The sequence below is a fragment of the Phoenix dactylifera genome, unplaced genomic scaffold, assembly GCF_009389715.1.
Source record: "Phoenix dactylifera cultivar Barhee BC4 unplaced genomic scaffold, palm_55x_up_171113_PBpolish2nd_filt_p 000112F, whole genome shotgun sequence".
NCBI classification, from domain to species: domain Eukaryota; kingdom Viridiplantae; phylum Streptophyta; class Magnoliopsida; order Arecales; family Arecaceae; genus Phoenix; species Phoenix dactylifera.
In genome coordinates this window covers 1,268,369-1,296,283 of record NW_024067684.1, presented here as the reverse complement: position 1 = coordinate 1,296,283, position 27,915 = coordinate 1,268,369, and the positions used below count along the sequence as shown (strand labels likewise).

At 38.7% G+C, this 27,915-nt stretch overlaps 2 protein-coding genes across 2 annotated transcripts; both read right to left on the bottom strand.

Annotated features, from left to right (window-relative positions):
- Positions 1 to 105: 105 nt before the first annotated feature.
- Positions 106 to 17,121, bottom strand: LOC103718872 (N-carbamoylputrescine amidase). Its single transcript, XM_008807872.4, is given in 10 exon segments — positions 106 to 474; positions 594 to 690; positions 807 to 893; positions 895 to 974; positions 1,114 to 1,147; positions 1,305 to 1,352; positions 1,441 to 1,591; positions 1,720 to 1,811; positions 3,341 to 3,389; positions 16,976 to 17,121. Coding segments are annotated over 7 exon segments (672 nt in total). The 5' UTR covers position 1,591; positions 1,720 to 1,811; positions 3,341 to 3,389; positions 16,976 to 17,121; the 3' UTR covers positions 106 to 298.
- On the bottom strand, positions 12,226 to 27,871 carry LOC103718871 (vesicle-associated membrane protein 727). The gene is made up of 8 exons (XM_039116555.1): positions 27,732 to 27,871; positions 27,022 to 27,287; positions 26,738 to 26,933; positions 26,535 to 26,655; positions 20,605 to 20,659; positions 20,401 to 20,472; positions 20,223 to 20,284; positions 12,226 to 12,327 (listed from the first exon to the last, which is right to left on the bottom strand). Exons 2-8 carry the CDS (start codon positions 27,209 to 27,211, stop codon positions 12,226 to 12,228), a joined length of 798 nt encoding a protein of 265 aa, XP_038972483.1. The 5' UTR covers positions 27,212 to 27,287; positions 27,732 to 27,871.
- Between the last annotated feature and the right edge of the window lie 44 nt (positions 27,872 to 27,915).

The window sequence follows — 27,915 nt, the reverse complement described above, 5'->3', positions numbered from 1 at the left end:
AGTTATTTGACAGAAAATAAAGCTGATGCTCAGGCCAGAACTTTGTAGGCAGTGATTATATTGTACGCAGAAAGGCCATTATATCAATTATAACAGAAACTGAAATAGATCCAAAGTCGTCAAATATTTTCATCAATTCTGCAAAATTATTTCTAGAGGCAAGGAATTTAGCGGTACAAAATTAAGTTTATTATATAGTTTTGCATCATCTTGAATACTTTTTTAACATCATGTCAACACATTTATTCTGGAGAGAAAAGCTAAATTCTCAACCTCAGTGCCATGTAACACATCAACATCACAGAGAAGGTTTGCTGCCATCTAATGTCAAGAGTACCTTGTATAGGTCTGGTCGCCGATCACGAAATACCCCCCAACTGTATCTCTGCGTCTTGATTTTTTCCAGGTCAAACTCCGCAATCAGCATATCTTCATCTTTATCATTTGCAAGCGCCATTATTTCTCCACTTGGTCCTTTTTCAAGGATAATCAGTATTAACAACAGATCATTACATGATACATTGCTCATTTGCAATTTACAAGCATCAAAATGAGAAAAGCATGCTCCTATACTTGTAGTGGGGACAAAATACCTGCTATGAAAGAATTGCCATAGAATGTGATCACACTCTCACCATGTTCTGTTTTGATCGTCTCCTTTCCAACCCGGTTGGAAGCTACAAGAGGAACCTGCAAACTCACAAATTCATCATGCCCAGAGATTGCAAAGCAAAAATGCCGTATGAAGCAGCACACCAGCCAAACTTCCAAGAAAGGTTTAAACTAGAGTTGTAATCAAGTATTACCAAATTAGCTCCAGCATGTCCTTGCATTACTCGCTTCCAATGTTCGCGCGAGTCAAGCCCTTTATCTTGCGGTTCAGATCCAATGGCCAGTAGGATACAACAATATTTCTGCACCTTGAAGAGCCATAGCTCGTGCGGCTTCTGGAAACCACTGATCCCAACAAATTGCTGCCAACAAAAGGAAGCAATGGCCTCAGATAACTCTTTTCTTGGGATTAAAGTAAGTAGTAGTAATGCAATATGTGTTTTCTTATTTGATTGACAACTCAATATTAATTTATGCTTTTTTTAAATGCAACTCACTCACCAACCCCAATTTTGGCAAATTTAGTTGTGAAAACCTGCCTTTCAATGACACCAAGGGAAGACATTAGTTGAAAAGTAGATAGATGATTTATGGCTTAAACATGATACACACAAAATACTTTCGCATTTGGTATGAACGAGACTAGAATCTATTGAGGAAAAAAGGAAAAGAAATGATGAAAGATACACCACCTTGAAACCAGTGTCACCTGGATTGAAATAGAATTTTTCTTGGGTAACCTGAATAGCAGAAGTAATAATTGCTCATTAGCTGAAACAAGAATAGTATGTAAGTAGTCTAGCAGCAGATAATTCTGATATATCATGCCTGGTCCATCTGGAATATGTGATTCCTATATAATCCAAGATCCATCCCATCTGCATCAATGATGGCTATTGAATTATAATGAGCATTGTTTGCTTCCTCAAAGAAACTCACTGGTATCACAACGCCTAACTCCTTTGCAAGTTTTTGCATCCTGCAAAATGTGAAATGAAATTATCTTATGTTAGGATACTTGATGGAGTGATAATTTACCGTTGATTTTGTTCTTTTGATATGCATACTGATTGCAAAGGAATTTTGCAGATAAAGTTTAATTTTTACCTCAAAATTGTAGGATGCCCTTTATAAGGTTTAGCGCGCTGAAAAAAATCTGCCCTTTGAGCTTGGCAGAAATAGTACCCTTCAAATAGTTCCTAAGACACATCAAGAAGTCCTTATAAAGATAGTTAGAGAATCACCAAGTCCTTTCCAACTAGTGAACTTCTAAATAGATCAAGAGGCAAAATAGTTTACATCAACTATCATTACTCGTTCAGAAATATCAATAATCATGTCGAGTATGGCCATGTAATCACTGCTTAATTTTTTTTGGTTTGTTCCCTGAGTAGTATGAATGATTTGAGAAATAAGCCTGTGCAAGTAAATCCAGATGAAACTCATCTAACAAGGTTGAAGATTCCGGCCCTCTGATTGATTCAGGCAGCAGAGAGATGGACTCGCTTAATTACAATTTCAAATAGATTTTTCTTTGAGGTATACCAACCTTCCTGAATTGAAGTCAGAAACATACGAGAATCTTGCATGGTATCGCCTTCAGCTTACTTGAATGATATGATCATACTTATAGAAGCAACCACAAGATCAACTCTTCTTATTTTTTGTTTGCTGTGCGTGTGTTGGGGGGAGGAGGGGGCAGTGACTGCTTTCAATCAAGGCCAGACAAAAGCAACAGATGTAAAGAATATTCCCAAAGTGGATGGCCATGAAGTAAATCTAGTACATATAGGGAGGCACTACATCTAGCAAGTCAAAATAAAGTAGCTTTGTCCTTACAAATTAGGTTTTGGGTACGGGCATTAGAAATTAGTTAGCATTGCCTTCATTCTAAAATGAAAAAAGTGATAAGAGTGTGCCCATCTACAAAGAACAGATAACTTGAATTTGCATGCTGGGACCAAATCAGATACCAATACTTATGGATACTTCTAGGACACTATCTAATGCTTATGTTAAGTATCCTATTTTCAAAACTAAAACAATGCTTCAGATACTTCTCGGATACAATTGAGATACTTCTTTGGTACCTCTCAAGAATTAGGCGAAGGGCTTCGCTTCGTTTCTTTCCTCTTAATGAATGCTAACCTTTTAATAATGAATGGTTAGTTTTCGAGATTGTGATGTTCATATTATAGTATGGAGTATGGATTGGGGTCTACGGACTTGAATGATGATTAAATCAGGAGGTTATGGAAGCGAATGCTATCGTACAGAGCATGAACTCTGTTATTTCAATAGCCCATCATGCTTCATGGATGTTTTTTCAAATGTACATATGCATGTATGTAGATATGTGTGTATATGTATGTATTTATGGATATATTTATTGACATAGCTTAGCCATATAGTATCTTATTTTCTCCTAGATTTACTAGATCAGCATGTCCTTATCAAGCTATATCTATATTCTATAGTTGTACCTTTGCTTCATGGGCTCCAATCATAACACAAATTTATACATACCAATTTTGGAAAAGCAATATATAACAGAAATTTTTCTCAGATGCATGAATAATAATATGATAAACCCTTAAATAATAATTACTATACTGCATATAATCGATGTGAAAACAATTTGATATAGAAGATGTAATAAGATAGGTGTCAGGTCTGATTGTCAATCATTTTCTTTATCAAAATAAACTCTCCGTTTCTGATTTTTTACCTGAATCAGAATAATGTTTGCCCCTTTCTTATGAGCAGCTCTAATCAGCCTGCATAAAATATGTGTCAAAGCAGCTTATGTTATATCAAATACATAACTCAAATGCCTGAAAAACTCTCGAAGAGAAGCTATAAGTCATAGCTCATATCCAGCAAATCTTAAGATAACCTCTACATTGATGGCAAATCTAAAATTGAAAGCAAAATTCACACTATATTTGTTTGGGCATCCCCCAAAGACATGGTTAATATGATATATCTTTATTATATAAATTGTTGAGAAACAAGAAATCAGAGAGGTCAGTTACCCTAGGGTCTGACCCCATGTTGTATTTATATTAATAACAAAATAATATAATGTCATAACTACCCTTGATACATATACTTAATTACCCTTAACACTCCCCCTTAAGCTAGAGCATATATATCATATGTGCCCAGCTTGTACAAATATAACTCACCCAAAGGTTTAGTAAATAAATCTGCTAACTGGTCAACTAATCTCACAAAACTCTGTACGAATCACATTCTGTAAGAGCGAACGAAATGACAATCAATATGAATAGTTGCATGATTATTACACATCATATTCATAGGATGTGATTGTTTAAAACACAGTTCTTCCAACATGTGCTTCAACCAAATCAACTCACATGCAGTGTGGGCCATGCCTAGATATTCAGACTCTGCACTGATTTTGCAACAACATTTTGCTTCTTACTCTTCTAAGATGCCAAATTACCACCAACAAAGACAGTACCCAATTGTGGCCTTCTATCAGATGGAGATCCAGACCAATCTGCATCAGTATAACCTTCAATCTGAGTATGTGATTCTTATATAAAAAACCCTGGCTTGGGGACACCCCTAAGATATCTCAAAATACATATTACAGCACCCAGAGACTAGTCCTTGGAGTGTCCAAAAACTGATTCACCACACTAACTGCAAAAGAAATATCTAGTCCGGTGATAGTTAGATAATTTAGTTTCCCAACCAATCTCCTATATCATCATGGATCAGTTAATAACTGATGGGACATCAGAGCCGTTCGTTCAGACGATCGAGCCATCAGAGCCGCTCGCTCGCGCCCCGCACCAGGGGATGACATCATTATGGCTACAGAGGATCCTGAGCCACCAGATTGAGTCAGGCCCAGATCGGGTCCATTCGACTGTCAGCGTCATGTTTCTTTTATTGTCTTATTAGTTGCTTTTATTTGAGTCGATTTGGTTGTGTTTCTGTTATTTTGGAGTCGATTTGGTTGTTGAATCAAGTGATTGGATCAATTGATCAATGTAAGACCTAATTATAAAGGTCCAATTTTGGGTGTGATTCAATTGGGTTTAATGGTCTAATGTTTGTAAGATTTAATTTGGTATCTAATCAATTAATTGACTTAGTAAATTAATTGAAGGATCCAAGTTTCGTTAGTTGTTAATTGTTTAACTTGGTCAATTCATGATGTAAGGCCTATATAAGAGCCACCTACTCATGAATTAGGGCAACTGATGATTGAATAAAAAACCCTAGCCTCCTTCTTCCTCTTCTTCCTGCGTCTCTATAACCTCTTCTTCCTCCTTCTTTTCCTTCTTCCTCTTTTCCTCTTTTCCCCTGCAGTGGTCCGCCATTCAGCTTGGTATCAGGAGCAGCTCGGCTTTGGCCCTGCTGCCAAAAGCCACGATCTAGTTTTTGTTCTCTCTCTCTCCCTCCCTCTCTGTTTTCACCAGGAAAAAGGAGAAAAACCCTTCATCTGTTTCCAAAGGAGAAAGACCCAGTTCGTTCCCTCCCGTCTGTGCCAGCACCCCACCAAGCACTGAGCCTTTCTCTCCCACGCTCCCCTTCCATTAGTTCCTCATCAGAGCCACCGTCGCCATCCCTCCCACGCTCCCCATCATCAGTTCCTCATCAATGCCACTGTCGCCATCTATTCGTCGGAGCCACTCCTTACCACCATCACACGCTTGACCACCTTCACCCCGATCGCTGCCAACAACGCTCGAAGAGAAGCCGCCTGTGACGCGTCGCCGGAAGCCGCCACCAGCCGGAACCGTGACCGGCCGCCGCCCACAACCGCCCTGTGAGAACCCGGACGTCCTTCACTCGTGCTAGGGAGAGGCTGCCCGCCGCCGGTGATCGGCCGCCGCCTATCGCCCCCGACCACATAGCCAAGGCTGCGATCTCCGTCGCCGCCCCCCTTCGGCCGATCCGCAGCGGCCGCCCGTCCCTCGCCCCGCAGCCGCCGCCGTGCAGTCCACGGCGTTCCTCCCCGAGGCTGTCGGTGGGTGAAGAAGACCGGATTAACGGGTAAGGGCTAAACCCATTAACCCATAATCCGGTAGCTCAGATTCACCACAAAAAAAAGGAGCGCACGTGACGGACTGGTAGCAGGTTATCAGAGCGGGTCGCGCTCGATAATCCAAATCCAACCCGAACCGAGTTAAACAAAAAAGGAAAAAAAAAACTTGGTTCATCTTCTACCTTCCGTGGCCTCCTCTCCGCCGTTGCTCGCCGCCTTTGAAGCGCCGCCGTTGCTCCCTCCGGCCTCGCTGCCCCCGCCGCCTTCACCACTCCTCTTCTTCCTCACCGGTCCGCCATGTCGCCCGGCCGCGTGCCACCACCGAGCGCCGCCTCCGCCATTCTTTCCTTTGCGACCGCCTTGCTGTCACCTTTGCCATCCTTGGCCGCTCCCGTCCCACCGCCCGAAGATCTCCATTGCCCGAGCCGCCGTGCCCGAGCTCCATCAGCTCCGCCCGTGCCCTCTTCCCTCTCTCCGGCCCGTGCTACCCCACTGATGCCCAACTACTCGAAGCCGTCGCCGCCTGCCAGCGCCACCCCGCCGTCGCCGCCTGCAGCGCACCCCGCCCTCGCTAACCACCTCCTACTTTCCCTCGTTCACCGCCCTGCACCCCCTGGTTCACCGGCCGATGCCCCCCTCCCCTCTTCGTGAACCCCATCGTTTTCATCCCTTAAGGGGTTCAGCCCTGAACCCTCTCCATCTTTCCTCCCTTCACCTTCCCCTAAAACCCAAACCCCCTTCACACTCCACCATTCCTTTCATTAATAGGACACACCGAGCCAACACACACCAACCCCGATAAGCCATCCCCCCTTCCCCTTTCTTTATTCTACGGCCCCAACCCTAGCAGGCCACACCCCTCCACTTTTTTCAGGCCCATCATTGCCCTTCACCGGCCCCTCCTCCCTTTAATCAACAAGCCCAGTCATCAGGCCCACCAAGCGCACAGCAATTAAGCCCCAACAAATTGCTGAAGTCAGGACCATTTCTACAAAGAACTGCCAAATTGCTGTGATCGGATCCAAGTTGAAGCCCAATTGAAGCCACTTGAAGGGTCCATTAGCTGCAATTGCGCCCTTGATCGCCGCCACAGCCCACGAGCAAATGGTTCTGGTTGACTGCTCCACGACAGGTGATAGGTTTCTACTTTTCTTGGATTGTTTCATTTAATTATGTTTTAAGTTTTCTTGCATGATAGCCGTATTCTTGAAACTTATTTTTGCTGTCAAAATTTAGAACATAGAACCTCTACTTTCAAAACCCATCCTATCAACCATCAAATTTGATATTAAATTAGCACCACCCTAGCAAGAGGATGTTTTCACAATTGTTCATCGATCAATTTTCTTTAGGATCGGAACAACTATAATACTTGATTGCAACCTAATTTCTTAACTTTGATAATCTCATACCCTAACCTGAAATAACCAAAGTTAAAATCAGCAACATTTAAATTTAAGTTACTTTGTGAAAGCTTGCTGATCTCTGAAATTATAGTACGTTGCATTGATAGGTTGTCCTGCATCATAATTTATTAGAATTTCATATTGACATTGCATCTCACATCATTATACATTGTGTTATTCATTGCATATCAACCCGTAGCCGATAAGGGACAGTACCAAGCCGGTAGACCTAAAGTTCTCTTAGCTACTATGGATTCCGAAACTTCTGAAATTCCTCAAAGACCAGTTCGCTGCCATACGAGTTGAAAGGAAAGAAATCAGACCAAGAGGTCCCTGAGTTCATACGAAACTTTAGAACCCCTAAACTGCCAACCCCCATTGCAGCCCAGCCTGAAATCGGTTTGGCCGCACCACCTATGGTCCTTCCCCATACCCCTAGGAACCAGACCCAATATTTTAGATGTCAACAATTCGGCCACGGATAGGCGTCCCAATGTTCCACTAAGACCTACCTGATTACTGAACTAGAAGCTTGGAAACCAAAAAGGGCCGAATATGTCGAAGAAGTCTATAAACCAAATATAAAATATTATGTAGAAGACTGTGAAGACGAATCCATCGGATTAGAATTTGTCCAGAATGAGTTTCCAAAGAAAAACTATTGACCTAAGTACAACTAAACCACTTCATATCACTACTTTGAAAGAATAGTGAAGATATCTAGAGCCAGTCACCTATGTTGGCACTTGTGGCTAAAGATATCAATGTGGAGTTCAACCTTGAGCATCCCCTGTTATTAGTTTTCTTTCTAGAGGAGTTTTCATTCTGTAGTCCATGATGGATCTTCGAATGCACTTCTCCTCCGAATGTGTGATATCTAACACGCAATTGATTTAGTTTTCCGGAGCATCTCTGCCTAATTTTTACATTATAGGCTCAACCCGAATGAACATGTTAGGACCGTGATTTAATGTTACCGATAGTTGAGTTTGCATATGATAGTTCAGTCAATAAATCCCATAGACATGAGTCCATTTACAATGGTGCATGATTACAAACTTAGGCAGCCCATAGATCTGATCCCCATTGTCTCATCAGTATAGAGTGGTCTGAGTTTGCACAGTCATTCGCATCGCACCCACATTCATTGCATCAAGAAATCAGCAAATACATTCACTTTAATAACTGTAAAATATAATCTCTTACTGATTTACACAGACGCTATAAAGAGCTAAGTGAATGAGGTTATGTCATGATAAGAATTAGGCTTGAACGACTTTCTTCAGGAAGTTCAAGAAATTGCAAGCTCGTAGTGCGGAAACCGTTCCAAGTTCTATGAAAAATTAGTTCGAATGCTTATGTTTGTGAATTCTTTCCTAAGACTATGGATTAGTGCGACATTTAGTATCAAAGATTTAGTCCCCTATAAAAATACAGCAATTATTCCTTTCCAACCTCTTTGTTAACACGCCTTTCCCTCGATGATTACCCTAACCCATTACCTGCTGTTGAACCGCCACCTCCAAAATTTCATGCTGTTAAGAATATGCTTCACGACTGCAAATTCACGTGTTAAGTTTTCTAAATTTAGTTTCTGATCAATAATAGATGTTTGTTTTCATCAATAAGTCCTAGTCTGTAGGATATTGTTAGCGCATCACAAGTCATGGTTTGTTACCGTAAATCTTGTGATCCACTCTTTTCAGTTTTACTTTTGCACTATAAATGTAATACACTGGTGGTGAATAAAAAGAACCCCTTTGCCTGCATCATATCAGTTTTTTCGTTTTACTTTTTCTATTCCTTTTCTAATTTCAGATTTCACATACCTTTGTTTCTCTGTCTTTCCTTCTCAAAAAACAACAATTTGGTATTAGAGCAATTATTTCTTACGGGACCTGTGAGCAACCATGGAAGTTGGAAACAAGTTTCTCCAATTTCTCTCAAGCTGCTCCTCTAGTTTTCGACGGAGAAAACTTCCAGCTCTGGGCTGTTAGAATGGAAACTTATCTGGAGGCTTTAGATCTAATGGGAAGCTGTCGAGAAGATTACGAAGGTCGCTCCGCTGCCGAACAACCTGACGGTCGCTCAGATCAAAAGCCACAAAGAGAAAAATATGAAGCCTCAATAACCACCTTGGAAAATACTAAAGATCTGTCCAAGATTACCTTGGGCAGAACTGTTGAATGCTTTGCAGGCTCAAGAGCAACGGAGGCTTATGAGACAAGATTTCTACTGTTGAAGGAGCCTTGTCAGTTAAAACACCAGCATGTCCAGAGAAACAATAAAAAGAAGAAACAAGTCTCAAGTTCTGGAACAGTTCAAGCAACCACACTCAAAGCAAAGGTGGAAAGCTCAAAGGGAAACTACCCTCCTTTGCAAACACTGTGGTAAAATGGGTCATCCTCCATTTCAAGTGTTGGAAAGGGCCCGATGCAAAGTGTAGCAAATGCAATCAGCTTGGACATGAAGCTGTGATTTGCAAAAGCAAATTTCAGAAAAAGGAAGAAGATGCTCAAGTAGCTGATCAAGAAGAAGAAGATCAGATGTTTGTGGCCACTTGTTTCTCTACAAAGGTCTCCTCAGAATGTTGGTTAATTGACAGTGGTTGTACAAACCACATAACGTTTGACAGAACTCTTTTAAGGAGTTAAAGCCTACCGCAATGACGAAAGTTAGGATAGGAATGGTGGTTATATTGCAGCAAAAGGAAGAGGAACCATTGCAATAACAACCAGCTCAGGTACAAAAACAATTTCAGATGTTCTTTATGTACCTGATATTGATCAAAAATTGCTGAGTGTTGGCCAGTTAATAGAAAAAGGATTTAAGGTGGTCCTTTGAAACTTGTATTGTCGTATCTATGATGCCGCTGGAAAGGAGATCTTGCATGTTAAAATGAGAGGTAAAAGCTTCTCATTTGATTCCAATGGAGGAGGAGCACATAGCTTATTTCACCAATATCAACATCACCGAAGTCTGGCACAAAAGGCTTGGGCATTGTCATCTTCAACGAATGCTAAAGATGAAGAAAGATGAAGTGATAAGAGGTTTACCAGCTCTGGTTGATCACTTGCCCAAATTGTCATGCTTGTCAATTTGGAAAAACAAAGTAGGAAACCATTTCCTAAATCATCCTGGAGAGCATCACAGAAGCTGCAACTAGTTCATACAGATGTGGGAGGACCTCAAAAAACACCATCACTTCAAGGTAGCCGGTATTACATTCTTTTCATTGATGATTTTACAAGAATGTGTTGGATTTTTTTCCTAAAGTTCAAGTCTGAAGTGGCTGGAGTATTCTGGAAGTTCAAGAAGATGGTGGAAAATCAAAAGTTGCTGCAAAATTCAGATTTTAAGGTTCTGATAATGGAAAGGAGTACACCTCAGCAGAATTTAATTTGTTTTGCGATGAAGCTGGCATTGAACATCAGCTCACTGCTCCTTACACTCCACAGCAAAATGGAGTTAGTGAAAGAAAGAATAGATATGTCATAGAGATGGGCCAGATGCATGCTACATGAGAAGGATTTGCCAAAAGTTTCTGAGCAGAGGCAGCCAACACAGCAGTATTTCTGCAAAATCGGCTTCCAAGTATAGCCGTTGAAGACAAAACTCCATTTGAAGCTTGGTATGGGTATATACCTTCATTAAGCTTTCTTAAAGTATTTGGTTGTTTGTGTTTTGTCCATTATTCCACAGGTCAAGAGGGACAAACTTGACAAAAAAGCAATTCCAGGCATCTTTGTGGGCTATAGCACCGTTTCTAAAGCCTTACAAAGTATATCACCCTCAAACAGAAAAAATGGTGATTACTAGAGATGTTCACTTCAATGAGGATGAGCAATGGAACTGGGAAATTCGCAAGGAACAAGCAGACCTTCACAAGAATTTATAAGCAATTCTCTTGAAGAGGAGACAACGGAGCAGTGGCAAAATGAATTGGAAGATGATCCTCCAGTTAGAGGAACAAGACCACTTTCAGACATTTATCAAAGATGTAATGTGGCATTATGCGAACCTGCTGGCCATGAAGAAGCTCTTATAGATCCAAAGTGGAAGAAAGCTATGGAGGAGGAGATGTCAATGATTCACAAGAATAAAACTTGGGAATTAGTCCACAAACCAGAAGGCAGGAAAAATCATTGGAGTAAAATGGGTTGTACCGAACAAAGCTAAATGCTGATAACTCCATCAAACAAACACAAAGCAAGGATTGTTGTTAAGGGGCATGCTCAATTTTTGGTGTTGATTATTCTGAAACTTTTGCTCCAGTTGCTAGATTAGACACAATCAGATTGTTGTTAGCTTTAGCAGCACAAAAGGGCTGAAAAGTGTTTCAGCTATATGTCAAATCAGCTTTTCTAAATGGTGTTTTGCAAGAAGAAATATATGTGGAGCAGCCAGAAGGATTTGTGGTGCAAGGTGAAGAGGATAAGGTCTATTTGCTTAAAAAGGCCCTTTATGGCTTAAAGCAAGCCCCAAAAGCCTGGTACAGCAGGAGAGGATGAACATTTGCTAAGCTTAGGCTTCACAAGAAGCTTATCTGAAGCTACTCTTTATGTTAAACAAAAGGGTAGTTATGTTCTCATTGTGTCCCTTTATGTTGATGACCTTTTGGTAACAGGAGATAATGTACAAATGGTTGAAAAGTTTAAACAAGAGATGATGCAGGTCTTTGAGATGACAGACCTTGGCCTTATGACTTACTTTCTTGGTATGGAGGTCCAACAAGCCAAAATTGAAGTATTTATCTGTCAGAAGAAGTATGCAAAGGAAATTTTGAAGAAATTTCAGATGGAGGAGTGCAAAGCAACAAACACGCCAATGGTCAAAAAGAGAAGCTGAGCAAAGAAGATGGTGCTGATAAAGTTGATGAAGGCTATTATAGAAGTTTGATTAGTTGCTTAATGTATCTTACAGCAACAAGACCTGATATTTTATTTGTTGTAAGTCTCTTATCTCGATTTATGCATTGGGCTAGTGAAGTGCATTTAAAAGCAGCAAAAAGAGTATTAAGGTTTATCAAGGGTACTATTGATTGTAGGTGTTAAGTTTCAGAAGTGTCAAAACTTCAAGATGTGTGGATTTTCAGATAGTGATTGGGCTGGTTCTGTAGATGACATGAAAAGTACTTCAGGATACTGTTTCAGCCTAGGCTCAGGTATTTTCTCATGGTGTTCAAAGAAACAAAGAGATTGTAGCATAGTCCACTGCAGAGGCAGAGTTTATTGCAGTAAGTGCAGCAGCAAAACCAAGCTTTATGGCTGAAGAAAATACTAACTGCATCCACACATGGAAGCAAAATGATAGTACTCAGATTTTTGTTGATAATCAAGCAGCAACTGGCAATTTCTCGAATCCAGTATTTCATAGGAAAACGAAACACTTCAACATTCAAGCTTTACTTCTTAAGGGAGGTGCAGCAATCTGGAAGAAGTAAATTTAGTTTATGCAAGTCTGAAGATCGCTGGCCAGATTTGTTCACACAGCCAATTCCAGTTTGCAAGTTTGAGTTACTAAGGAAGAGAATTGGAATTTGCGGTGCCTAAAGCAAGGAGGAGTGTTAAGAATATGCTTCACGACTGCAAATCCAACGTGTTAAGTTTTCTAAATTTAGTTTCTGGTCAATAACAGATGTTTGTTTTTAGTCAATAAGTCCTAGTCTCTAGATATTGTTAGCGCATCACAAGTCATGTTTTGTTACCGTAAATCTTGTGATCCACTCTTTTCAGTTTTACTTTTGCACTATAAATGTAATGCACTGGTGTGTGAATAAAAGAACCCCTTCTGCTGCATCGTATCAGTTTTTTCATTTACTTTTTTCTATTCCTTTTCTAATTCAGATTTCACATACCTTTGTTTCTCTATCTTTTCCTTCTCAAAAAAAACAACACATGCACATAGAGAATAAATAGAACATATATTAGATGAGCAGGTTATGTCAATCAGAAAAAGGCAGTTACCAACGTTACCTTGTTCGGTGGGAAAGGCTGACCCAAAGTCTGACGTGACGTGAATTTCAGAGCCGAGTTACAGCGCATTGACCCTGCTTTTCTAGAGCAGTATGACAGCCGGCCAGATCTACACTTGACGGAGTCGAATTTTTACTTGGAAGGATTGATGGGGACATCAGAGCCGTTCGTTTAGACGATCGAGCTATCAGAGCCGCTGCCGCCGCCCGCACCAGGGAGATACATTATTATGGCTACAAGAGGATCCTGAGCCACCGGATTGAGTCAGGCCTAGATCGGGTCCATTTGAGTCAGCGTCATATTTCTTTATTGCCTTATTAGTTGCTTTGTTTGAGTCGATTTGGTTTTGTTTCTGTTATTTGGAGTCAATTGGATGTTGAGTCAAGTGATTGGATCAATTGATCAATGTAAAACCTAATTATAAAGGTCCCAATTTTGGTGGTGATCAAATTGGTTTAATGGTCTAATGTTAGTAAGATTTAATTTGGTATGTAAGGGGTTCAAGTTTGGTTAATTGTTAATTGTTTGACTTAGTCAGTTCATAATGTAAGGCCTATATAAGGGCCACCCCACTCATGAATTAGAGCAATTGATGATTGAATAAAAAATCCTAGCCTCCTCCTCCTTCTCTTCTTTCCCTCCTCTCTCTTCTTCCTGCATCTCTATATAACCTCTTCTTTCTCCTTTCCTTCTTCTTCCACTTTCCCTCTTTCCCCCTGCAGTGGTCTGCCATCAATAACTCACCCTAGCTTCTACAAGTTTAGTGTTTGGATCCATAGGAAACAACATCTATTGCTTGGGAGCCTAACATCACTATTTCAGAAAGCAGATCAAAGATATACTTTCTTTGAGACAAATAGATACCAAGGGCTAGATCAGCAACCTCAATAACCCAAAAAAATACTTCAATTGGCCAAGGCACCTCTGTTTGAAATTTACTTTGAGAAATAGTTTCAACTCTGCAATCCTTGTACTATCATCCCCCATAATCACAATGCAATCCACATACACAATCAAGAGTCTTCTACCTGCTCCCGTATAATGGTAAATTACAGAATGATCAACTCTACACCTTCGAAGTCCAAATTCAATAACCACATCATTGAATCTACCAAACCATACTTTGGAGATTGTTTTAAGCCATACAGAGATTTTTTTCAAGCGATATACTAATCCAAATTCCCCTTGAACAACAAACCTGGGAGGTTGCTCCATATAAACATCTTCCTGGAGATCACCATGTAAGAAGACATTCTTGACATCTAATTGATGTAAGGGCCAGCAAAAAGTAGCAACAAGAGAAATAAATAGATAAATAGAAGAAATTTTTACTACAGGAGAGAGTTTCTGAATAATCAAGGCCATAAATCTGGCTATAGCTTTTTGCCACTAGACGGGCTTTCAACCTATCAATAATACCATCAAGATGAACTTTCACAGCAAACATCCAGCAACAACCAACAGTAGATTTACCAGGAGAAGAGACACAAATTTTCAAGTATCATTCTGTTGTAAGGCACTCATTTACTCTTCCATTGCAGCTTTCCAACCAGAATGAGACAATGCCTTTGAAATAGACATAGGAAGAGAGAGATGATAAAAAAGCAACAAATGCGTAGTATGAGGGAGACAAGTGACCATATGTGACAAAGTTAAACATAGGGTAGGTAGTATAGGTACGTTTACCCTTTCAAGCCGCGATAGGAAGATCGAGCTCTAAAGTGGTATTGGGAGGTTGAACCGGATCTGATGACAATGAGGTAACCAGAGAAGTGGTGGAATCTAGGAGACTGGTATCTATCGTCTTCTGTCGGCGAGTATACGCCTGCAAAGAAGGATCAGGTGCCTAGGGATTCAAGGAACTAGAAGATATTGGGACTCAAAGCAGACAGGAGGCACAGGAAGGGGAAAGGATTCATCAATATTATGTTGAGAGTAAGACATAGGATAATAAGGAGTTCAATCAAAGAAAGTGACATCAGTGGAGACAAAGAAACGACATTAGCGACAGACTATAGCACAAATATCCTTTCCGAGGAAACTTTTGTTATGTTATATTCCACCCATGCAATGCTTTTGATTACACTAGCTGCCAAATAGTTCACCTAATCACATCATACAAAAAAAATTATAGTTTACATTTATAACCAGTGAAGGATTACCCATGTACATCTTTTCCAAGGAAAGTATCATGTATCTCTCTATGAAGTGTATATAGGATACAAAAACCAGCAGAAACCCTATCAGGATTGTTACATATTCTATAAGTAGTTTAATTGCTTTTGCTGGTCATAGCATTCCCGAACCCTCAAACAATCTAACACCATCTATTTTTTTCCACAAGCTTTCACTTGTTGATTTGCATAGTAACATTATTCTATGAATCATTTAAAAAAGTTCTTGAACTGAATAATGTTTTGCCTAACTAAATGGTTCAAAAAATTATTGTAGCATAAATGAAAAATTTAAAACCATCCATTCTTCATGAAGTTAACAATTTATTCTCACATTATTACAACTTACTAAGAAATATACATTGATTTCAGATTAATAAACTTAGCTATTGTTGTTTTATTCCACCCTTTCCCATGCTTTCTTTTGCATGATTAAATGTATACAATTATATAATGTTATTTCTCTATCTCGTTAACTTATTTCTGATTTCTAATAATTGCAATCTTTCTGAAGATTTGATGAATTCTCTGTAAGTATTTGCAAACCTGAATCTGAATCTGTTCCCTAGCCAAGCTTGTTACTACATTGATTACTGGAAGCACCAAACCAATCCAGCAAAGTAGAAAAACATGGACCACAGATGATTATCAGCAAAGTTTCAAATCATAGTATCAAAAAATTGACTGGATCAAGAAGTAGGCATATCAAGCAAAAGAGTAGGGGTGGTTAATTAATGGGCAACAGCTATTTTCCCATAAGAGGAGAACCTGAGATCCCCGTATACCTTGAAAATCAATTAAGAGAAGTTGTTGAGAGAAAGAAGTAGAGAATAGATGAGTAGCAATAACAGTAAGCAATTCCCAACTTCAATTCCTCAAATCTTCTGGTATGCCTCAAGATCCTAGATAGGTGAGAATTATGGTTAACCACTACCTTAAGCCCAGATTATCAAATCCTCCGCAACATGTTCACTATTGATACCATTGCCTGCCGGCCCATATTTTCTTCTTTGCAAAATGTTATCTTTCTGTAATTGTGGTGGTGATAGAAGTGATAACCAGGGTCCCCAAGTGAGCAGCAACAAGGTCTTTCTTGGGTCCAAAATTACTGGAGACAGTAGTTCCTCTCATGCTGATGCACCACGACCACACTAAACAGCTCCGGTACAACACTAAGGTTCAAAGGATCTCCAGCCACTCAGACTCCTAAAACCCACAGTCACTCCAAATTTTCTCCAGCAATGTGCCTACTAGAGAATGCATTTTTCAGGTAGCTTCTTCTCCAAGGTGTTTTCTCCATGCTAGTAACGCCTGCTACTAGAAAATACTTCTAAAATGTGGTTTTGGATTGAATCCATTGATTGTGCTGATGGAGAATTACCATGAATGTAACTCCCATTCCTTGTTCTTTTGTACCTAGCTCCAACATAAGACCGTACATATTGCCATGCTCTTGCGACTATCACGACAACTGATGGGGAAAAGAGATTTCACATACTAAACTCATCATTCATAGTTCATCCCATCCAAGAAAAACAGATGTTCGCATGCATGCATCTCGAATTAAAGCACAAGAAGAAACGTTAATTTCAAAACAAAGAGAGAGAACTAAAAATAAGATCCATCGGCTTCGACTTTGGGGACTGGATTCTACCATAATTCTCGCCAATCTAAGAGATAGCAGAGGTTAGTTGGAGCTGGGAAACGGAGGAGTTCTTGCCATATAATAATTTCTCAACAAATCAAATCCAGCATCTAATAAGTAAGATTTGACCGACATACCTTTCGGCGGTGGCGACGTTGTCGGAAACGGAGTCGGAACAAGCGAACTGGAGGGCGGCGACCACTACTTTCTCCTCCCTTCCATCTCTCTCACTCTCTCTTCGCTTCTCTTTCCTCTCTTCCCGACCCCCCCCCCCGAACGATAAAGTGCCCAGGCGGTGTTCCTGGAGGACTGTGAGATTCGTGCAATGAGCGATGATCGGTTGTGGACGGAGCTCGAAGGCCCCTGGATGAGACGGACACGGCGGACTTACGGCTGTACCCCTATTTTGCTTTGCCTCGTACCGGCGGCGATATGTTGAACCTGATCCCAAAATTCCGAAACCGAATCCAAAAAATTATTTTTTTTCCATAAATACCTTTTAAATATCAAATTTTACATAAATATCTTTCTAAAATTAATATTTATATATATACCCTCTTAAAATATTTATTTTGCTATTTATTTTTTTTAATCCTCATTTTTGCATATATATATGCGTTAAAAAATTAGTAGTTTTAAATTAAAATGATTAAAATATCTTTAATTGCTAGATATGCAAAAAGAAATATTTAATCACGGAAAGAAGACGGATTGCGAGCAGAATGGGGACAAAAAAATAATTTTAAAATTTTATTTTATTTTTAATTAATATAAATATGGTTTTCATTAACGAGAAGAATCGTTATATTAGAGGCATCTGTGCAAAAATAGTATTTTATGAGGATATAGAAATAAATATAAATTTTAAAAAATATTAATATAAATTTAAATTTTTAGAAGAATATTCATAAAGAAATCTAAAAATAAATTATTAATTTTTTAATAGAAATGCTTTTAAAGATCCCTGGCCGGGCTCATGAAAAATTTCTCAGCTCATAATTGCTGATTTAGTGGGCAGGATTTGGGTTTAGATTGACTCCTTTAGAATTATCTGCACGCAAATATATGAAAGTTGACCCAACATGCCTATATACGTACAAAAAAAAAAAAAAATCTGTTATGCTCATCTTCCTTTACCTTATACATGCATCATGCATATAAGTTTATATGTACATAGGTCCTCTTTTAGAAATGAGTATGGGATTGTAAGTTTGATTTAAGTTTATGTTTGTACATAGGTCCTCTTTTAGAAATCGGCATTAAGGGTTTTAATCCTCATCTCCTGGCCAATGATGATCCAAAATCTTGATTCATCTCAACCAAGATGGAAGGCTGGAAAAGCTAGAAAGAAACAAGATATTTTATGATTGCTGCTTATATTTAGTAATCAAACTGTCAAATATAGCAGTTTGAAATTAATTGCTGTTTAAAACATTGATAAAAAAATATTTGATAATTTGAAATCATTCAAAATTGTTATAAAAATGGAAAACTTGACTACTATTTGCTGTCTTATTAGTCATTAATTCGTTATCATATATCTCAATTTGTGACAATTAACATAATTAAATCCAAGAATCTAAATACATTTTGTTCGAATAATCCTACAAATACGAATAGATATTTTAGTCAAAAGCCATTCTTAAGTTACATCACATTAATTTATACATAACTATACTTTTTCATATAGCGAACATTTAATGAGAGTAATTGACAAATAGCCATGATCATCAAGGTTACCATCATCTATTTACTTGAAGGCATATTGTTTGATTTAGTTGATTACTTGATCCCATCACGTATGAGCCACAATAAACTTTAATATAGATGCACATCTTAAGGAATAGGCTTGAAATTTAATTAGATTACATATTCTATTCTACATTTTTCTTTAAAGGATAAAAAGAATAAAAGGAAGGGGGGGGGGGGGGGGGGGCTAGTTATCTCCATTCAAAAAGGATAAATTTTAAAAAAAAGACCTGAAAAGGAAAAGTATAATAAGTGAGAATTAAGTAATAAAATTGAATAGGGATCTAGATAGGGTGGAAATTAAAGTTAACCATCAGGTACCCATCTTGGCCCGATCTTAGTGGAGAGTTTTATCCAACTCGTTATAATTGGTGTTGTGCTAAAACCCACAATAAATTGAGATGGGGTGGGATAATGAGGCTCACTTCGAAGCCGACTTGATATATAGTACATTCATAAGTACTTTTTCACTTAATCACTTTACCTTTTCTATACGAACAACTATCAGTCACTTGTCTACTCGACACTCGTTGTCCTCCTTTCGCCCTAGTCATAGTGTTGCACCAAGTTTTTTTCCTCCACCTTCATCCCTACCTTTAGCCTCATCAGCGCTCTACCTCGAGATAGGTAGAGGTGGGTATGGATTCAAGGTTTCATTGCAGAGTGGGTACGGAATTGACCTATTGACCCAAACTAAGTTGTTGCCGTCCTAGTTTGGATGCGATGCATTGTTATCTTTCCTTTATTTATTTATTTTTTTTTGAGGCATAATGATGAATTGCTCTCCATGTTATTACGTGCAATAATAACGTTCTTCTTTATTTCGTTTTTATATAACGTTAGGGGTTCTAATTCCCCATACTTCACAACACCCCTACCCCTCTCTCTTGGCCTTCCCACCCAACCTAGCTTCTCAAATCCGTCCCATCCGGCCGAATCATAGCGTACCTGCGAAGTGAAACCGATTGCCTAATTCTATTCATAATAATATATATAAAAATAGTTAAGAACAGCCTGGACGCACACAACACACAGACACACAGGCAACCTGCACAGATTATTAGTTCTTATATATTTTTTACAACCATTTTCCAAAGGAATACTTTACTTTAAATTATTTGTGTTATACGTAAATTTATAATCGAGAATATTGAAGCAGCATAAACATCGCTCTTATTTCATAACTTGATACATATTTTGCATGAATTCACCCAAACATTTAGATAAAAGCCAATAATATTAGGCTTAATAGTGCTCATGAGTACAACCAGACAGCCTTAAGTAGGAAAGTAAAGAGCAGACAAGACGAAGAGCATAATAATATCACGGGCTATTTTATATCTTTTCAGATCAGGCGTAGATTTTGAAACAGGACGAAACAGTTTGGATAGCGTTAGATGTGTCTGACTCAACTTTCTCCTTAAGAACCTGATTCCTGTCGGTAACTTCATCAGCAACTCTGCAGGTTCCGATTACACTCTTGAAGGCTTAAACCATTTTTATACGTGATCAAGTTCTGTCATCTAGTATCAAAAATCACCAGAAATCAGCTTCGATGACATCATCATGAAATTTTTTAATGTCAATATTCTTTTCACTTGCAGAAAAATGCAATAAAAAGATATTTCAATATACCTTCAAGCTAAGTGTGGTTATTAACATATCAACGGAAACCAACACCAGCAATATGCACAGGGCTATCATTACATAGAAAAGAGGCGAAAAATAAACAGAAACAGGAATTCATCTTTGTCATCAACACTTGAACCTCTACAGGCATCAACCAGACTATGACTATGAGTGCATTACGCACAGCTACCATCAGCTTGAATCGGAGATTCTGGAGCCACATCTTCGTCGGAGTTGCCTGCCGTGTCTCTGAAAGCTGTTCAGCCTGAAAAAGAGACCAACAATTTTTGATGCTTTGAAACATTCCATCTGTTTTCACATTTCATGCCATATAGTGCTACAGTACTTTTTAATCAAATTATATTGAACTCCGTAAATAGGAGAATACCTATTGCAACTTTCGTCTTGCCACCAAAAGTCAATCTTCTCTCCCGATCAAGAACCTACGTCGATGCAAAAAATGAGTATCATCTCCATAAAAGTTCAGGGTTGTTAACCAGTATATTCCTCTATACAGTTTGCGCTGCTAATTTGTGTTTCGAATTCTTCGGACCATTAAGTTGATATTCATTTCAAAGCATTCCAATGCATTAGCTCATAGAATGAGGAACAAATGAATAGCTTTCTCGTTGCATCTTATCGAATATGTGTTCTTTTTTTTAAGTACTTCATTTTGTAATCAAGTTTTACTATCCACCTGGATGGTCATGGCTTAGTAAAGTCAAAGTTTCCCCAATGTTTGGTTGCTGGAAGTGAGGCTGCAGTGATGCACTGGAATCTGCTGATATAGGCTATTTCGCCACATTTCTCAATTAATTTCCTTCCCATCTACAGAAGAAAATGCTTAATGTTTCCATGTACAGGTCTGTTGATTTCTTGATTTAATGTTATAGATTAAAAGGCGGTATTTGCAGTTTATATTTTCAACTGAGCATTTTCATAGAATCTGGGAAGAAGGGGTATACCACACACAACATACATACATACATAATACATATATCTTTAATAACAAAAATGATGCACAAGCACATAGACCAGACCTCAATGTTCACCTGATGCATGGACAGCCTAATTCTCCAAAGCATATGAAGATTAGTAGTCATCTTCTTTAGCATAATAACTTTTCTATAAAGTAAAACAATTGCAAAAGATTTTGCTAATAAAAACAATTAGTTTGACAACGATTCTAGTGAAAGAAGCTTCCCTATATCAGTTATAATGTCCTGTTTATGTCATCTGTATGATCGAAGGAGTGGGAAGATGTACATGTCTGAGTGAATACTAAATTTAAAGAATCCTGATGTATATCAAATTTGTTCATGGAAGTTATGATTTTTAGGTGTAGATTAAATTAAGTTATTGGGGAAAGGAGAAATTTTTACGAGTGATGAAAACAAAAAGTATCATTCTTATCTTAAATCAGTGTGTGGAAGGAATTTAGAAGCGAACATGTTTTCGGACTATATATGTTATCTCTTAGCTTTGAAAACGTATTTCCATGAAGATTTGATACCTGAGTGTTCATCAAACAAGTGGGTTACATGAGGCATAATAATTTAGTAATAGAGTTACATACTGGATAGGAGGACGGATGACTACCTACATCATTTCAATCCGTGGAATGAAAAACACCAAATAGTTGCGATTCACTTCACTTAGTTTCTGTCTCCAGATAGGTGACTGTCATCTGTTTAATTTTATCTCGGGTACTAAACTTTGCTTTAGGACATACATGTAATTCGTGCGTTATGATACCATAGAAGCAAGCATCGCAGAAGATCAAAGGCTAAAGTCACGTCAATGTGGACGTCCTGTAACTCTTCACTACATTGGTGCTGTGATGTTTGCCAAGATCTGTCTAGTGATTTCATGGTAATGAAACTCTTATTTTAGGTGCCAAGGGCATTGGATTGGTATCTTAAAAGTAGATCCAATGAAAAAGATCAAGTTAGGGCTAATCCTTCTAATGCATTCTCAGTCTGCCTCAAACCATGCTGCACTATGCACTCCTAAAAGGGAGGTTCCTCTCAACGTCAACACAAGTTGCCTGAGTAAATTTTTCTCTCTTCACAATTCTTTGCAATGCTGCCATCTTAAGTTGAGCAACACCAACATAATGATCAAACATCCAGTCTGTTCCATCACTTATCAATGACAGCCACTATGCACTCTACACATTGCAGCTTCAAGCCCTTGAACATTTCTGTTTCTCTCTTGCTAGTCTTAGGAGAAATACTGGTACGTTTCCAATATATTTTTGTTCTGCACATAATTTCATCAGTTATTTAGAAATCCCATCATTAACTATGATTTCTTGACTACTATTTCTCGTAGCTTACTAGGAATTGAATTCCAAATGTGTTTAACAATTAACATATGAGCAATATCATCTCAACATATAATTTTTCCTAAATAGAATAATATGAAATAACATAGAGAACAACTTTTAGACTGAGACATAGAGCACAGCTTTCATAAATATTTTTCATTTTTTATTTTACAAAAAAACACCAATATGTTTTACAAGGTAAAATTTAAACATTCTGACGATTTATTTTGACCCCCCCAGGAACAATCCTGACTCCATCCCTGGAAAAATCATCCCTATTGAGTTGGTCACTGGAGTCTTAGATGATTGGAGAAAAATTTGGGCAACAGCCACCTCAAGAAAGAAAGAAAAAAAACAAAACAAAACAAAGAAAAAAAAAGGGATCTCAACTGAAAAGGACAGTTTTAATAGTCTTGTTTCTAAGAGCCAACCTAGTAGAAGCAAATAAAGATGCCCTGTAGACAATCTCCTCAATAATGATTAATGCTCATATGCAAGCTAGTTAATTTGAACTTGAAAATTCTATAGCTTTGAACCAGGACTTCTTGTGATTCATCATCAATAAGACTTATGCTACAAAGTTACGGACCAAGGGGAGAAAATTAATGACTAATACCCTTCCGATCAGTGTTACTTGGACAATTAAAATGGGTGCTGAGTGCTCATGCTCCTTGGTGTCAAACATTGCAACCTCCAAAAATCCCAAGATGAGGGTACATCATGTGTATATGTAGCATGATTGACTTGTTAAAAACACTTTCAGCTCCTAATGTACTTGTTCATGGTCATAGATACAATTCTCACACTACTCTTGCATATGAATGGCACAAAAACATCATGGGCACCAACACATTCTGATTGTTTAGGGGAATAAATGAAGACCCAAAACTACAAATATACAATACGTTGCATTATGATGCACTTTAGGCATACTTTAGTAAAATTGATACATATCATCAGAAGGACAATTACAACACCAAGTTCATAGTTATGTTTCATATGGCCTTACCAGTTTATAACATACGTTCACAAAATGCCTTCTTAAATTAATCATTTCAAATGGTCAAGGTTTTGCTAAAGATGGGTAAGTTCCTAGGTATAGAAATCGTCAAAAATGAATGTAGCTTATTATACTCATAGTGACGAGCTTATGGTGATCAAATTACAAAAGCACTTGAAGTGATTTTTCTTTAATTAGGAGACAGGAATATAATTTGAGCACCATATTGGTAAGAATCATCACAGATGACAGTTTTGAAAAGTATGGAGAGGTAATAAAAAAATTAATTAGAGTGGACAAAAGAGTGATTCATGGCATGTAGTATGAGGTAGATATTGTCGACGATGCTGTAAGATGAATGGGGGCAAAGGTCACCATATTGGCAAAAATCATCACAGATGACAGTTTTGAAAAGTATGGAGAGGTAATAAAAAAATTAATACTTGAACAAATTATAGTATAAGGGTGATACCTTTGTTTTTTTTTTTTGATACCTAAGGATGATACCTTCTTCATTCTTAACAAATTACTATATATATATATATATATGTATATGTATACGTATGAATGTATATTGAATTCTTTTACCTTGGTGGGCTACTAATTGTGTGATAAGCAAGGTGTGGGAATGTTGTACCCTTTTCAAGAGATTAGCTACCTATGTAACTAGTAGTTCATCATCAGGTGAGACAGGTTTGAAGGTTGATGCAATTTCTGTAGTATGGAGAGACAATGGAATCAATACTTCAACAAATTATAGTATAAAGATGATATCTTTTCAACTCTTCCTTATTGATTTGAATTATGATGCCTTGGTCAGCTTGCCGGCATGATAGAAAAAGTTGTTTAATGCCATAGCCTTTCCAAGAGGTTAACCAAGCCCTGATTTACTGTAACAAGTGGTTTATGGTTAATATGCTGTTCAAGTCATTAGGTAGCCAATTCTTATTAAGCCCGATTGTAGCTTTCTCCGTTTTGGAGAGACTCATTTTTATCAGAAGAAACTTTAGAGTTAAAATTCAACATAAGATCCAAGCCTACGTCTAGATGATCATTTTATGCTAATCTTTAACTGAAGAAAAAGAGTGCTTCAGATGGTGCCAAATTTACCTCTTTATGACTAGTTATCATTATTATGGAATTATGTACTTGACAATGAAAGTTCTCGGACTCTTTTGATGGTGTTGAGAACTCTCAATCACCAGAGCCAGCATGCCATATCAAAATTGTGGAGTAAAACAGACATTCACCTAGTAGAGGATAAAGTGTAAGACAAAAAATGCATGAAAGTTCAAAGCAAGGAATGTCGTACCGGCCCGTACCGGCCGGTACGGGCCGGTACAATACCGGTCCGGTCCCTGACCGGTACCGGACACAGATGAAAACCGGTATTTTCCAGTTTTCTTCTGTGAACGGCCGGTACCGGCCGATACCGGCCGGTACCGGCCTCGTACCGGCCGATACCGGCCGGTTCGCACCGGTACGGTGTTTTTTTTTTGGGGGGGGGGAACCACAGCGCCTCGCTGTGGTTTTTAAAACCACCGCGTGGCGCGTGGTTTCAAAAACCACGCGCCACGCGTGGTTTCAAGGAAGAAGTGGCCCACGGGCTACTTCTTTCAAAAACAAAAAAAAAAAGCCGTTTTTTTTTTTTTTTTGGGAACCACAGCGCCACGCGCTTGTGGTTTTTAAACCACCGCGTGGCGCGTGGTTTTAAAAACCACGCGCCCGCGCGTGGTTTTTAAAAACCACGCGCCCGCGCGTGGTTTTAAAAACCACGCGCCCGCGCGTGGTTTTAAGAAAGAAGTGGCCGTGGGCCACTTCTTTCAAATAAAAAAAAAACCAGGGTTTTTTTTTTTTGGGAACCACAGCGCCACGCGCTGTGGTTTTTAAACCACCGCGTGGCGCGTGGTTTTAAAAACCACGCGCCGCCCGTGGTTTTAAGGAAGAAGCTGTGGCCGAGGCCACAGCTTTTTTTTTTTTTTTTTGATGGGAAAGAAAGTGGTCCGGACCGGTACGGTACCGGTCCGGCCGGCCACCGGTACGCCGATCCGGACCGGTACGGCGGACCTTGGTTCAAAGGGTTTGGAAGATAGTCAGGAATAATATTATTCATTTTGTCAATGGAATCATTTCCATGGTTTCAATGCCTAAATTTTTGGGGAGAAATAATTACCTCAAGTATTCTTTCCCCTTCTTTGACACTTTTGTTCTTTTAATCATCTAGTTAAAGAATATAAATAAGGATGCTGACACACTTCTTAAATATCTTTCTTTTTATTCCATCCCTTTGACAAGATCTATCACCAACTTCTGTTAATTAATACAACAAAAAATGATGCTATCAAATTCCTTTCACTGCTTCAACCTCTCCAATGAAATCTGATGTCTAACCCTCAACTTCCTGTGGCATTGCTGTAGCTAAACTAGATGAAACTACATTGTTAATACCCAAAAAGTTCTATGAGATCCTAAGTTAGAAAGTGCTCCAGTTTTTCAGGTGTTTTTCCTCAATGCAGTACACTGAGACACACACAAACACAAAAATAGGGGAGGGCGCAGGGAAGAGAGAGAGAGAGAGAGAGAGAGAGAGAGAGAGAGAGAGAGAGAGAGAGAGAGAGAGAGAGAAGCAGACTCACGTAACAAATACAAAATATGGGCCTTCTAAACACAACTATCATCAAATATTAAATAATAGCATCCTTCCTAAACAAAAGAAAATCTAAGTGATCTTTTGTCCAGAGATTTAAGTGATCTAAGTGATCTTTTGTCTCAGTGTAATTAAATAACATATATATAATTGAGTTCAATGCCGTAATTTTTAAAGGTTCATAACATCCAAGCAGTGTACCATCCAGGTTGTCATAATGGATAATGCTTTTTGCAAAATAATGGTCATAGTTCTCACTTAGCTAGAAAAATATACTTATCTTTATATTATCTTTCAAGCATTCTATAAGTTATGAGCAGAAAGGGCGATAAAACTTCACACCTTCTCAATATTGTCCATCATTATTCCTTTAACCTCTGTTATCTGAGATTTCAGCTTGGATAGCTTGGCCATTTCTTCTGGATGATTTACACAATACTGCATATGCTCCTTCAGCCTTGGACTGTTACAATTAATAGACAATTTAATACAATTCATAATTGCAAGCATGGTTTTGGCAATTTTAAGTGCAGTCTAATACATACCCAAACTCCCGATCAAGACTGTAAGCAACACTGAACCTATCTTCCAACAGATCATCATCCTCATCATCAGCGAGCGTGTGGAAGCCTCCATCATTAATGTCCGATCCATAACGCTGCATGAAATCATCCTTAACTCGCTCTAGAAAAACAAATGGTACACTCCTCCCAATTGATTCATCAGTCACAACAAGGAAAACTACACAGGAAAAAAAACCCAGCTATTTAAAGACAGACTATGGCCAAAACAAGAAAAGAAAAGATGAGAATCTACAAGAAAACCATACCAAACCCTTTATCAACAAGGAAGTTGAACATATGCCCATCGCATGAATAAGTGTACTTGTTGCTATTTGGTGTCAGCTTCTGTAAGCACTGGATCGCAATAGTATTAAAATTCCCAGAAAAGGAAGTGTGCTCAGCAAGCACAACAGTGCCTTTCGCAACAAAACTATATATCAGTGGTTGCTTGCTCATGTCTCTGGAGTAAAAAAATTCTCCAATACACCAGTACCAGCCAATATATGAATATATCCAGCAATCGTTGACCACTCTGTACACATAAAGAGAGAACAGAGTAAAGGTCTTTAATTCCGCAACAACTTTAGAACACCAAAAAACAGAGGATAGCTGCGAATTTCTAACCTACTTGGGAAAAGATTTGAACCAAGGACTTCTTTCTTGAGAATATTTAATAGAAAATGAAACAAGATGAAATATTTATCTTTTTTTGTTTCATAATCGGAGTCTAGAACAGAAGTACCAAGAAGAATTTCAGATCAAGAATCGGAGGAAGTGTATTCGAATAAACCAAGTTAAATTTGAGCAAAATTGGAGAAAATTCCATGTGATCGATACTCAGATTGCGCAAGGACTGTCTGTCCAGGTGGGGGAAATCAGACGAAAATTCTCCCAGAAAAAAAAGAAAAATCCTCGAATCCAAACCGGTTTCGGAGATTAAAAAAAAAAAAAGGCGAGATATGGAGAGAGATCGAACCTCCAAAACCCTAATTTCGCTTGCTTCGAGTCGAAGGTCTCGCTCTCGCCATCTATCTCCGTGTACTTTGAGATGTCCTTCTCGGAGAGAGTTGGGTTTCGATCAAGCGGATAATAAGTACCCGCTTCTGCTTCCGCTTACTGAATTGAGCTCAACTTTTTACTGTAACTAGAATGTAACCCGC

Bases quoted from the DNA above. Each gene is read 5' to 3' on its own strand.
- LOC103718871 (XM_039116555.1), bottom strand. From the start codon at position 27,211: ATGAGCAAGCAACCACTGATATATAGTTTTGTTGCGAAAGGCACTGTT. The intron at 26,656-26,737 runs GTATGTATTAGA...TAATTGTAACAG, and splicing joins AGTCTTGATCGGGAGTTTGG to TCCAAGGCTGAAGGAGCATA. The intron at 12,328-20,222 runs GTATATTGAAAT...GTGTGGATGCAG, and splicing joins TAACCACACTTAGCTTGAAG to TTAGTATTTTCTTCAGCCAT.